This window comes from Mustela lutreola, chromosome 10 (assembly GCF_030435805.1).
Source record: "Mustela lutreola isolate mMusLut2 chromosome 10, mMusLut2.pri, whole genome shotgun sequence".
NCBI lineage: Eukaryota > Metazoa > Chordata > Mammalia > Carnivora > Mustelidae > Mustela > Mustela lutreola.
This window is the reverse complement of record NC_081299.1, coordinates 80357928-80372508: the sequence shown is the minus strand read 5'-3', so window position 1 is coordinate 80372508 and position 14581 is coordinate 80357928. Positions and strand designations below refer to the sequence as shown.

At 37.4% G+C, this 14581-nt stretch overlaps 1 protein-coding gene across 3 annotated transcripts in view; it reads right to left on the bottom strand.

Annotated features, from left to right (window-relative positions):
* Positions 1-3831: 3831 nt before the first annotated feature.
* ABCD3 (ATP binding cassette subfamily D member 3) overlaps positions 3832-14581 on the bottom strand; it is a 76707-nt gene continuing 65957 nt past the window's right edge. For all 3 annotated transcript variants that reach the window (XM_059135587.1, XM_059135588.1, XM_059135589.1), the window contains 3 exons: positions 10946-11050; positions 7277-7333; positions 3832-5321 (listed from right to left, as the gene is read on the bottom strand). In XM_059135587.1, the coding sequence (XP_058991570.1) occupies positions 5244-5321; positions 7277-7333; positions 10946-11050 (240 nt within the window). In that variant the 3' untranslated portion in view covers positions 3832-5243. The remainder of the gene's footprint in view (positions 5322-7276; positions 7334-10945; positions 11051-14581) is intronic.

The window sequence follows — 14581 nt, the reverse complement described above, 5'->3', positions numbered from 1 at the left end:
AACAAGTTGGCAATAAGAGATTCTATGGGGGTTTATTGTTGCTAACCAAACTTAGTTCTTTTAATATTAAGAAGATTGGATTTTCTTAAGTAATCCAAGACCTGATAAAGACAAAGCATAGAAAACTATTTTTCCTGGGTAGATAAAGAAAATTGGTTTACAATTTCTCATCAAAAGTAAACCAAATTCCAGCCTATACCAGTGTGTTTTTTTAAGTTTATTTTTTTAGTAAACTTTATACCCAAGATGGGGCTTGAACTCGTGACCCCAAGAGCAAGAGTCACATGCTCCTCTGAGCCAGCCAGGGGCCCCTATACCAGTGTACTCTTAAAATTCATTCCCATCTCAGTCTCAATCACATATAAAATATAAAACTACTTTCCAGAGATTCCTTTTTCTTAGACTTTCTACAGCTCTCTTTTTACATTCAGATTTTGTCCTAAGTTTCCCATATCCCATACAACCAGTCTCATTTTAGGACAAAGTCACTTTCTTTTCCCCCAACAAAAGCATATTTCTGTTTCTCATACCTTAATTACCAAAAACACCCATCTTTCTTTCTTTGAATATACAGCTGTTTCCCATATTATTCCCAGTAGTCCTAATTACATTTATTATAATTCTTAATGTTTAGAGATCTTAATTTATTTTTTTCTTTTTTAATAGATTTTATTGATTTGAGAGAGAGAGAACATGAGAGGGGGAGGGGTGGAAGGAGAGGGAGAAACAGACTCCCTGCTGAGCAGGGACACCCTCCACCCCCCCCACCCCAGCAAAGAACTTAATTGAGTAGAGCCTGGGTATCTGGTTGTTTGGTCTACCTGTCAGGGGCACCTGATGCTGTGCTGTTTAAAAACCCATCAGCCTTCCCAGAAAGCCTGTGGGATTGTCTGAAAAGGCATACAAATTGGGACCCCAAGGCCCAAGTTAATCAAATGGTCCTTAATACCTATATCATATCTCAAAGTGTTCCAGATATCCGCAGAAAGCTTCAAAAATTAGCAACAGGTCCCAACACTAACTCCACTCAGCAAAGACAGCTTTTAGGGTATTCAATAACAGATGGGACAGAGGATGAAAAAGAAGATAAGAAAATGAAAAGGCAAAGCTGCCCTTCTGACAGTAGCTCTAGTCTTCATGAGGTAATCCAGGAGAAGAAAGGAAGTCCCCATGCGTAAGTGTCCCCAGCCCCAATCCTGGGACCAAGAGACCAGACACAAAACTGGGTTACAATCAGTTCACATACTGTAAGCAAGAGGGGCACTGGAAATCAGATTGCTCTAACTGCCTGGGAAAGGGAAGTGGGATGGCAAAACCAAATCACTCCAGTGCCCCTTGTAGAAAACCAGATCCTCATCTCCCCTGAGGAGTCCTCTGGCCTTAGCAGTAGGAGAAGAGCCAGTTGAATCTCCTTGAGACAAGAACCACCTTTCCTCTATGGAACACCCAGAATGGTAGCCTTTCCAATAGAAATGTAACATAAGAGAGTCTCAGTAAAAGAAGAGACCAAATGATTTCTGGAGCCTTTGACCTGTGAAATGGGCCAAGATTAAACACCCCTGTTCAAAACCTGGCTCTCAGCTTCCATAAAGTTACTTGTTGTCAAGGATAAGTACAAATCATAACAATAAGGTGTTTTGTGTGTCTGTTTGTCTGTCTAGGTGGTATTTTTGACATTTGGATGGTATTGCAAAAAGTCATTTATAAAAGAACTCTATTAGGTTTAAAGGCAAGTGCTTGTAAAAATTATGTATTCTAAAACTCAAAGCTTCTATTGGTTCTTGAGTTCAGGAGGTCAGTCCTGAGTTCAGGGTTCAGGCCAATGACAAAATGGGGAATAGGAAATATCTAAAATTAATTTATCAAGAAACAGCTGTATATAGCATATTACTTTAAAATAAGGGGGAAAAATGCAATCACCACAAGACAATTAAAAATGGTTGCTCCTAGGGATGAAAAGGAAACTGGTTTTCAATTTTTTTAAGCAACATGCATATGGTATGTTTATGGGTCAGAATATTTCCATTATTCACACAGGAAAAATGACTGATGTAAACAGTTTCCTACAACTAACAATGCTGAAGTTCAGCTGACAGAATTCACTCTGCCTTTAGGCAAATTATACTTTTAAACACCAAGTTTAGAAGTTTAAGTCCATAAGGAAATGATAGACACTACAGTCTCACTAGTTTTAAGTCCCATGCTGATCACTAAGAGAAGGGAGCAAGGTGAAGGGTGGCAATACGCCACCCCAGAATACACCACTTTAATGGAACCACTGTTTCTGAGCTAAAAACACTTAAAAAAACAGGTGCAGGGGCACCTGGGGGGCTCAGTCTGTTAAGCGGCTGCCTTCAGCTCTGGTCATAGTCCCAGGATCCTGGGATTGAACCAAGCACTAGGCTCCTTGCTCAACGGGGAGCCTGCTTCTCTCTGTCTGTTGCTCCTCTTGCTTCTGCCCTAATAAATAATTTTAAAAAAGAAAAAAAAAACAGGTGCAAGAAGGGTACTCTCTCTCCCTTTTCTTCCTGAAAATAGGCTAATATTTGCCATCTCCATATGGAGGATGTCCTCTCTAAACCAGAAGGAAAATATCATTCTCATCATCAAGGATGTCAGTTCAAGACAGAATTCTACATAAACCTTATTTATTTCTTACCTTCGCTTGGCTTCCTCACGTAGTTTACTTTTCCACGATTGCCTCTCTTTGTTCAACCTGGTATAAAAAGCCTTTAGGTTTTGCCACTTCTTTGAGCCATCTCCTTATGAGGGCTTCCATAGCACCTAAAATTTGTATTAAATAAACGTGTATCGTTTTTTCCTATTTACCTATCTTATGTCAACTTAATTCTCAGGACCAACCAAAACCCAAAGATGGTAGAGGTAAAATTTTGCCTCCCCTGCAGAGGCAAACCCTACATACATTTTATTCTGTTAATGCACAGCAAACAAATGTAGTTGTTTACACCCCTATTTTCTGTTGTAGGAAAAATAGAAGCTTGGTATTAGAACACAGAGTGGTACCCTTGGGATGCAGTATGTTGCTCAGGAATGGAATTTATTCTCTAGCTTATTGTTCAGATTAAGCTGCCATTTCCCAGTGAGGCCTACAGAATATGCTAAGAGGAACTGTGAGGAAAAAGATGTTTCACGGTAATCATATTTTAGAAACGTTCGATTTCTTTACTGTAGGTCTTCACAGAACCACCATTATGTTAGTGTATATGGTGATTCTCCAGAAAAAGGATATTCCTCTATGCCTCAAACAGTAAAGCACTTTAATGTTTGTTAAATTTTAAAAGGAAGAAAAAAATAAAAAAAAGGAACCCCAATTGGTTTTTTGATGGTAAAAATCCATTACAGAAGGAATAAAGAGGCAGCTGCTAGTAGGTTCAGGGTAATCTAGAAATCTGAAAATCTCAAAATTCCCCCAGAACTTAAAATCCTTCCCAGGACTGATAGTATCTTTTAAAGTCTCCTGGCTATTTGGTTGCATTTGTGAGGTACACCGATGTTTATGGGGGTCTCACCTTTTTTTTTTTTTTTTTTCGTTTGGGGCTCAAACTCATGACCCTAAGATGAAGAGTTACAGGCTCCACCAACTGAATCAGCCAGGTGCTCTGGCAAACATAAGGTTTTATGTGGCTTTTCTAAAAGAGAAATTCATTTTGCTAAAAATCACATTTGACATACTTTTTGAAAAAGAGACTTTGGGTGCTAAAAGGGATTTCTGAATGTCAATTTATTTTCATGTTTTTTAAGTCAAGATTATATGAACTATGTATGAACTACCCGGTTTTTAGATACCAGAATAAAAAGAACAAGCAAAAGTTGTACAGGATAACTGATTCTTTTTAATCTGAACAGAAAATAAGTAAGTAGACAAGTTTGCCAAAGAGAGTGGTAAAAACTGAATGTTACATATTATGGAATCAGTACATCAAGTTTTACTTTGGTAGCCGGTGATTCTTATAGTTAATTGTGCAAAAAAAATAAAATCAGTTATACTGAAACAAGATTATAAAATGCCCATTTCTGAACCCTAGTCTGATAAAACTGATTTCATATCTAGCTTATTGATAAAATCCCATTTCAGTTTTCCCTGTGCAAAAAATACATGTAAGTCATTAATGGTGGTTTGGTGAGGTGAAATCAATTTCTCTTGGGATAGTTCAACATAATGACCCAAATATAAAAAGTTATTCAAGATTCACAGAGATAAACCAGTGCCTAGGAAACATAATTCACCCATGTGTGTAATTATAACGTTTTTTAAACATAAAATCACAGTCAAAGACAGTGATAACATTGCATACTCAGTGCATTACTTCATGTAGTGCATTCCTATGGCTCATTTGGAGTTTAACAAATGTAACCACCACACTTCTAATGAATGGGCTTTTAACATACAGAGATCCATCCAATTCTTTTAAAAAATCTGAAACTCTTATTAAAGAGCTTGAGCTTGACATGTAAGGACTTTATGCCTTAATATCCCAAACATTGGGAAGATTAGGTGTGAAACATAGTAACCACCCCTTGTAAGCAAGACTGCACATAAACTTCTGTTATATTCCCACAAAGAACCCTCAGAACAACTCAATACTGCAGACTGAGAGGGGCACACTTATTATTTAGCCAAAGAACTTTCAAATGGCTTTCCTGGAGTCAAATGTACCCCAAGATCTATACAAGGAATGAGTATAACGGTGGCAGCTAAAGCAATCTGCCACTGCGTGATAAATGCTATTATGCATCAGGTTATACGTTTTGATAAAATACTATGATTTGTTTCCTACAATCATGGAGCACAAGAAAATGAAGCTCAAGACTATTTTGTAAGAACAGGATAAATGATGACCCCAGTTTTCAATAGGGTTCTTCATTGAAGGAAAAGATAGAGCCATAAAAGTCAAATTAGCTGACTTCAAATGGTTTACATCCCAGGATGAATCAGATTACACTGATTTAAGCCCAATTTAATTTAGGCAGGTTTTTAACCACAAGAATAAGGACATTCTTAGTACATATTAATAATTAAACCAACATATACACAATTAGCAAGATCCTATATAATATTAAATGGTTTAACAATTTGTTCTCAATTATTTCATATCTAATTATTTGTTGTTTTAAGAAAAAAATAAAAACAAAACCCAAGCTCAGCTTTATTTTACAACATACTGTGTATTTCTAAGTGTGTTCTTTAATGATTTCATTGAAGCAGAACAGCTCTCCAGATTCTAAGAGCCAAACTCAACCGTATCTTCTGTTATCTGTTTAAATTCATAATTGCCTCTGCCATCCATATGCAGGTAGTACTATGGGAAAGAAGTGGGGGGAAAGAAATCAATGACTAAGATAATTTCATTTTTGTCAGGAATTTATGCAGAGGTTATTATACAAGAAAATGGAAATTATTTTAAGCTACTAATACCTTCAAAAGTTTTATACCCAGAAAGGTAAGACTAAATGAAGAAGTCCATTCTCTTTAATATAGCAACAATGTGATTCTGCTTGGAGTGGACAGAGTACTTTCCTTTATAAAAACCAAAATACCAAAATTCCTCATTATTTTGAAGGAAACAAACGTACAGGCATCCTACATATCAGAATGCTTCCATAATTCCACATCCAATCCAATGTACCACAGGCTGAATTGCACTAAGGATAAGCCTAATCAACGGGGAATTCTTGAATATTTCCTTTATCTGGTTTCCTGGATTAGTTCGGAACCTCTAACTTAAGGCTTTTTATTTGTTTGTGGTCTTAGTAGAGGAGTAAAAGAGCTATACGGTATGCCTGTATATCCCATCCTATGAAGACACTTAGGACAACAGCTAGAAAGACTTCTGTTTTATTTAGCAGCTTTTTATTTACAGAAAAGATATGTTTTCCCATCTTCTATCTATTCTGGCCTCTGACATTAACATCCCTCCGTCACACAATCTCTGCTTGGTACTCTGCACTTGTCTCCCCCACCAGAAGAAGAGGGGAGGTCAAATCCAAAAACTCTCACAGCTCTGTCGCTATGATATTTATGAGCTCCTGAGAAAACACCAAGGCTTGGATACTTTTTAAACTGCTTTGATTATTAGTTATTCAATTTCTCATTTCATTCTGAAAAATGGACAAATTATAAGAATTAATGGACAAATTACAAGAATAAAAATTATCTTTAAAAGTCACACAACTATATAGAATTCCATTATTTTTACTAAATACTTTCACAGAGGCTACCTCTTCGATATTCATGGTAATCTAAGAGACAGGAAGGCAAGGATCAATAACTTTATTATATGAAGGAAGCAACGGATGCCAGTCATGCTTGAAGCCAGGTTTTCTGAGTTCAAATCCCATACTTTTCATCTTATCTGTATACTATCATCTTAACCATAGGGTTATTGAGGTTAAAGAAAGCACTCTGTATCCCCCAAGGACATTCAACTCAGTACTTGGGGAAAAAGTTGCTCCATCAGGTATGTATTTTATGGACCAAGATACCCTGTACATTTGTTCTAATTTTTCTCAAACCCTTTCTTTTACCTAGAATGTCTTTATCATTTAGGAAGGAAGAAAGAGAAGGAAGGTAAGAGAAAAAGAGAGGGGAAGGGAAAGGGAGGAGAGGCAAGGGAAGAGTTGAGTTAACAGGGTTTATTTAGTTTGGGGTTTGATCATGAAGATCTTGAAGAGCTGAAAAGAACTGCCATACTGAGAACGGCACTGTTAGAACACCAGGATACATAAGGGATCCATACCAGTGCAAACCTCACTGTAATGGCTATGTAAATTATAGTAACTACTTAATGATTCTGTTTTATTACAGTCCAATGATAAACACAGCTGACATTATTCAGTTTCCCCTTACAGCCATGATCTCACTAAAAATGTCCTTAAACTTTCTGCCATCTAATCCTTCCTAAGACTCTTTCCCTTCTGTCAATACTGAGTGGTGAGAAAACTTCACGTAGCCATAGCTGTGATAAGGTTGTGTAAAGTTTAGTCAGCTATTATACAATAGTGATTTCTAAAAATGGAGAACCACTAACTGGTTCTCTACTATCTCTCCAATCAGTTAGGGCTTATTAAATATGTATTAGAGATTTCAAAACTGATAACTACAATATTTAAGGAAAATTTAGAATCACGTTTTGTCCTTCAAGGTATATATTTGTAAGAGAACATATACCAGGAAATCTAAAACCATAATCACCTGAATTCAAGTATTTAAATGAGATAAAATTCCACTATGCCATTCAATATAAGAAATACAAACCTCATGGTGTTTCCAAAGAGACTTTCTATGTGACACAGTGAAGAGGGTGATGCCAACCTAATACAAAGAAAATGATTTAAGTTTTTATCAGTAACACAGAATCACAAATTAAACTCATCTACATATTTAAACTATTAAAATGACTGTTTTCAGAAGCTATAATTAAAAATCAATGTAAAAGAGAAAAAATAACAAATGATGCCGATGTTCAAGGTAATGCAAAGTACAGACCATCAACCACATAATAAAAACACACAAGTATCCATAAATTCTTTAAAAAACAAACAAACAAACAAACAAAAACAACCTAACAGGTACTAGCATTAAGTGTACTATTTTGTTTGGGGCAGAAAATATATATCCTGACCCAGATTCTATTTTATTGTGAAAAATATGCGAAAAGAGTATAGGAATAGTAAAAATAGCAAGAGGTCAAAGTCAGGAAAATTAAATCAACATGGTACTGTCTACAGTCAATCTGTTTTTCAAATACAGGGTCACACTCCTTTATTGGAACCTGTTTTGGATTATGTCTGGGGCAAAATTCTCGGGCAGAAAATTGAATGTTTCTATGGCAACGTTATAACACCGACACTGAGATAAGTTAAGAGTTTAAATATCTTCTGCTAGTTTAGGCAAGGTTTAACTACCCTATTAAGCATGCTACAAAATAATGAAAAATCTTTTAGTTTTGAGTCCTTATTGGTTTTTTTTTTTGTTTGTTTGTTTTGTTTTGTTTTGTTTTGTTTATTTGAGAGAGAGCATCAGAAGGAGGACGGGCAGAGAGCGAAGCAGGCTCCCCACTAATCAGGGAGCCTGACATGGGGCTTAATCCTGGGACCCTGGGATCATGACCTGAGCTGACAGCAGATGCCTAACCAAATAAGCCATCCAGGTGCCCCAAAATCTTACTGGTTTTTAAACTCTAAGTAAAGATTCAGAGATTTCTAATAACGATTAAAACAACAACAACAACCCACCAATATAACTGCAGAGGCTCTGGATCAGTGGTTCTCAACTTGGGGCTGTGGGGAGGAGTTCTATCCATCAGGGGACACTTGGCAATGTCTGGAGACATTTTTGATTGTCACAATTGAGAGTGCTACTAGCATCTAATGAACAGAGGTCAGATATGCTATCAAATATCCTATAAAGAAAGGACAGCTCCTCACAACTGAGGATTAGCTGAGGATTATCCAAAATGTCAACAGAGCTGAGACTGAGAAACCCTGCTCTAGATCGTAGTTACTTAAAATGGATCTCTTCAGGCTGAGAGATAAATGCTTGAGTATCCAGATAATTCCAACATGAGTTCTAATTTTATTTTAATTAATAAATTTTTAAAAATTAGCCAAAGTATATTCTGGATCATTTCTACCATGAGATTTAAGTGTCCAAGTCTGTGTTTGTACTTTGCTGGTACAAAGTGATTACTTCAAGTGAGAGCAGTTGGGGTGCCTGGGTGGCTAAGTCAGTAAAGTGTCTGACTCTTGATTTTGGCTTAGGTCATTACTTCAGGGTTATGAGATGGAGCCCCAAGTTGGACTCTGTGCTGGGTGTGGAGCCTGCTTAAGATTCTCTCTCCCTCTGTTTCTTCGTTCCCTACTCTCTCTCTAGAAATAAATAAGCAAATAAAGTGATAGCACTTAACACGTTTAATGTGCCATAACTTTGGATGCCATGTGGAAAAGTTTTCAAATTGGTTACAAACTGCATGACAAAATAAGTTACTAGTAACACATTTCAATGGTACGCTTACTTTTTTCTTTTTTTTAAAAGATTTTATTTATTTGACAGAGATCACAAGTAGGCAGAGAGGCAGGGAGAGAGAGAGGAAGGGAAACAGGCTCCCCGCTGAGCAGAGAGCCCGATGAGGGGCTGGATCCCAGGACCCTGAAATCATGACTTGAGCCAAAGGCAGAGGCTTTAACCCACTGAGCCACCCCCACTTACTTGATTTTTGAAAGCTCTCTTCAGATAACCTTATTTTATGATTCTACAGTAATTGGATCAGGTCTCAGCTTAATGAAAGCATTCTTTCTGATAGAATTACTTAAATAGGATACAGAAGCAAAATTCAAAATATAAGATCTGGACCTCAGACTGTATCTTTCCATAATTAAATCCCAAACTGGTGGTTTAGTTTCAGCAAAACAGTATCAGAGGTCTCTTTAATGTTACCAAATTGAAACTGTGTTTTGTCTGTACTTAATTTGTAAATTTTTATTTGTTTTGTGGCTATAAATGAGCTCTAAGTTCAAGGAGTTCATATCTCATTTCAACTGTTATTACAGGAATATAATTAAAACTGGAAACTGAGGACCCCGTAAGAATTTTCTTTTATTTATTTTAATTTTTTTATAAGATTTTATTTATTTATTTGACAGAGATCACAAGTAGGCAGAGAGGCAGGCAGAGAGAGAGGAGGGAGCAGGCTCCCCGCTGAGCAGAGAGCCTGATGTGAGGCTTGATCCCAGAGTTCTGGGATCATGACCTGAGCAGAAGGCAAAGGCTTTAACCCACTGAGCCACCCAGGCACCCCAAATTTTCTTCTTTTAAACAGAATCTACACTTTTATTGGAAAGTTGCATTTTTTGTGGGGAACTATAGCTTATAACTAAACATAAGGGGACAGCACACAGTCAAGACTACCACCAAAGAGCCTCTAAATCACTGATCAAATAGAGACTACACCTCCAATACCTATAAATCTGAAAGTTTATAGGAACAGATACATAAAAATATTATAAATGAACATAACTGATTCAAGAATAGAAAACAAACCATTAAAGAAATAAAATCAGTACAGAAAAATCTTCCTACAAAGATTCATGTAGCAAATTTATTCTTTCCTCATTATACCAATGCTTCTCAAACTATAATACGCATTTGAATCCTCTGGGAATTTAGTTAAAATGTGGACTCTAATTTGGTAGGGCCAGAGAGGCTGCATTCTAACAAGCTCCCAGGAGATGCTGATCAATGACCACACTCTTAACAGTACGAATTCATACTGTAAATATGCAACATGACCTTTTATATTTACTGTAAACCCCCAATAACACTTACAAATTGTTAAAAGACTCCTGTACTTCCTTTACTTACATAACACTGAAAAACAGTTAGGATATACTGCTCTTACTCTCCAAATCCAACAAGAGTATAGATGGTATGACAACCACCACAGAACTACCAAAGAGTTAAAGAACAGTATCAATACACACAGCCTCAGAAAGGCTACCACAAGAAACTCTGGTAAAATGTTGCCCAGGCCAGAGGAGGGGGAAAAAAGGACAAACTGAAAACTACCAAATGACTACTGTCAAGGTTTCCTGATTAAAAAAAAAGAGATATTTAGGCTTCATTCTTAATGGAACACATTAAGAATATCTCAGTTTATTAACTCTGAGTATAGGGAATGAGGTAAAAGAGAAGTAAATTTAGATACAGTATTTGTTTCAAATCTAAGATATAGCCAAAGAGAATTATATACAGAATTCATTTATAATTTTTTAACTCATATCATTAATTATCATTTGAAATCTTTGTTAAAGCAGAGAGAACACCCTTTGATAGTCATTTTGAAATCTCTTTGGATAGACATCTGGTTGGATACACAGTAAACCAAGAATGACAGGGACCCTCAAACTAAGAACCTGAAATGCTTACCTTTCGACAATGACTGTAAATGTAACCTTCCACATCCACACTAACTGCACTTGTGCATTCATCCAAAATAGCAAACTGGGGTTTATGATAAAATAATCTTGCCATCTGAAGCATAAAAGGAAATATTTTATAATCACATGCAGAAATTAATAAGCTAAAATAGATTTACCTTAAATTAAATATGCATTGAGTCTTGGAAAGCAAGAATGAAAATTATTATACCTCAAAAAACCTACTTCCCCAAAAGAGAAATATATTTAAAAGAAACAAAACCTATGTGTCTTTACTATCGTCCCAAAGGGGAAAATGTAACACACAGGAAATTTACTGTTAAGAGTTAATCTAGGGGCGCCTGGGTGGCTTAGTGGGTTAAGCCACTGCCTTCGGCTCGGGTCATGATCTCAGGGTCCTGGGATCGAGCCCCGCATCGGGCTCTCTGCTCAGCAGGGGGCCTGCTTCCCTCTCTCTCTGCCTGCCTCTCTGCCTACTTGTGATCTCTCTCTGTCAAATAAATAAATAAAATCTTTAAAAAAAAAAAAAAAAAAAAGAGTTAATCTAAAACATTTAAGACTGATGTGAAATGTGACTGAGATTTAAACTATTATAGAATGTTCTCTAAACAAGATTAGAGGGTACATATTTTAACCAAATCTTAGAATTCAGACTCCAGATGGCTTAAATGAAAAAAATGTATTTATTTCTGAACATTTTATTGCTTAAGTAATGTCAATTAATATTAAGCTGCCAATTAATATTTACACCAATAATTTTTTTAAAATATTTTATTTATTTATTTGACAGACAGAGATCACAAGTAGGCAGAAAGGCAGGCAGAGAGAGAGGAGGAAGCAGGCTCTCTGCTCAGCAGGGATAGATGCGGGGCTCTATCCCAGGACCCTGGGATCATGACCTGAGCCGAAGGCAGAGGCTTTAACCCACTGAGCCACCCAGGCGCCCCTATACCAATAATTTTTGAGTGCACCCATTTTGTGTCCCTGAGGTTAATACTAAATGTGCTCATTTTTAAGCGTCTACTAATTTTATAAGTAAAATTAACACCAAGAATGTTATAGCTTCCATTTCTTCAATTAGCAAAAATGCTGAACACCTTCTCACTTATTTTCCATATGTATTTTATTTTCGGGGAATTATTTACTCTGATTCTTTGTCTAACAGGTATTCCAACTGGTCATATGCTCCTAGCAATAATCACCATGTGCCAAGACCAATGGACAATTTTATATTCTTGCCCAGTTTATCTTTTCTGCTACATGCAATTCAGATGACCACTTCCTCCTCCATGAGAAAGTGACAGTGAAACATAGTCTTAACATTTCTTCTCACTTCTTAAGCTGCTTCCTCAGTTTCTTTACCAGCCTTTTCTTCTTCACTTGACCATTAAATTTTGGGGTTCCTCAGGGCAAATTTGTAAGTCCTTTATCCTATATTGTATTTGTAAGTCCTATATCCTATATTGTCTCTCCCTGAATGATCTCATTGATTCCCATGATTCCAAATATTATTTACATTTGTGGACTCTCCATACCTTCTGCTCTTCCAATTTCTAGACTGCTAAATAAAAATTCCTATTTGATATTTCCATCAAATTTCACCGAATTTTCCCTTTAAAATCCATCCATCTACCCCACTGCACCTTAAACATTTCAGAAAATAACACTATCAAACAGCTGCTCAAGCTTGAAGGCCACAAGTCCTCGCTTCTCTCCCTCCCTTTCACACATCCACCCTCATATTTTTTAGTCCAGTCGAGTAAGTGCTTCAGAGTTTGTAGTCTACTCACTTTCTCCCTTCTCCACAATCATGCTCTCAGCCCAGAACACAACCATCTCCTGCTTATAGCCTACTTCCTCTTTCACTCCCCTCCAATCCATTCTCCCTATAACCAGAAAGGAGTTTTCAGAAATGTAAATCAAATGACACTCTTCTCTTCAACTTCCCACTTTACTTTGAACAAAATCCACTTCTTACTGGGGCATCCCTGCAGAATCAGATTCCTTCTTGTTTTCTAACCTCAACATTCAGGCCAAAATTGCCTCTTCTCAACTACCAGGACACAAGGGGTCTTACGCCAGAGAGGTTTAGCACATGTCACTTTCCTTTTGTCTCAAACACTTTCCTTTTGTCTGCTTTTTACATCTTTGAAACTACTCCTCAAATCTACCCTGAGCCCTCCACCTCAAACCAAGTGGGTGCCTACTGCAACTTCTCTGCAGCCCTTCGTATGCTGTGAACTGTATGTTCTCTTTGTCTACTCTTCTAGGCTATTATATTCACTTAAGTAGAAACTCTATTTTAACCACTACTGTACACCCAACACTTGCATGAAGGAAACATGTAGATATTTGATAAATTAAAACATAAGCAGTACTCCCTATCTGAGGAGATAAGAAAGGGGAAGCAGCAAGTATAGACTACTAGAAGTTCAGCTGTGCAGAGAACGCCAGAGGATCTTTGGTTAAGGCAGAGTTTGCTTTTTACATCAGGGAGATCTGAAAATGTCTTTCTGAAAGAGAAAGACCAGAAGAGATTAAATATAGGGTGTGAAGGAAAGAGTATGATATACTGAAGGAAAGAGTATAATACAGTCAAGAGGAGTGAAGGCCCAAAAACATGGAGACATTTAGCCTTTCTCAAGAGGAAGGATGACATATCCCCCACAGACAGAAGCAGGGAGGTCAGGACAGTCCAGTGTGAACTTCATTAAGAGGACTGATTATCTGACGGCATGCCACAAATGCCCTCCTGCCATGTTTCCATTGATCTCATCATCACATTTGGCATACTGGATGGCAATTTTCTCATGTATCTCTCTCCCACCATGCTGTCAGTCCTTGCTACCACAGTACGAGAAGACTGTAAGGTGAGCAAGCACATGAACTTTGCAATGGTACTACCACCTGAGCTCGGCCAGCCCCCACCCCCACCCCACATGGTAACCTGTACTAGTGGATCCTTGCTTGGCAGCCTACTTCAGGGTGCTACAGTTCAATTTCCTCTGTACAAGGGGACACTCAACAGTTCCTGCCTCAAAGGACTGACAAGAATTCAATGTAAAGGGCCTAGCCTACCACCTATCTATTATGCACTCAATAAAAATGAGCTGTCAGTAACTGACATAATACCAGCTTTTTAAAGTAGGAAGTGAGCTGTTCTGCTGGGAGTAGGAAATGGGGTAGAAAGCCTGAGACTGGTAGTTTTTAAGTGATTATCGTGAAAAATGAGAAAGAGGGGCAAAAGGAAGATGATCACCAGGGAACATGAAAGGTGGTGGCACCAAATTCTGATCTTTCAGCTGCGCTCAGAGGCCTATATACAGAAACTGTTCAGACAAAGAACTGTTTGCCTCAGGCCTACATACAGAGAGAACTGTATATAAGCAAAGAACTGTTCTTGGGCTGCAGCTAAGGTAATATGAGGAAACAAAAAGCAGGAAAGGAAGTTAAGGGAAAAGGAGCATTTGTTCATTCCTTTACGAAATACTTCCTGACTACCTCCTATGTGCCAGGCCCTGGATTATTAAGTCTATGCTGGACAGGAAAGGAGGTAGAGTCAGAAGGGGACTGAGTAATCATAAGAAAAGGGGGGGTCAATATTCAAGATATCTGTAAGTCTGAA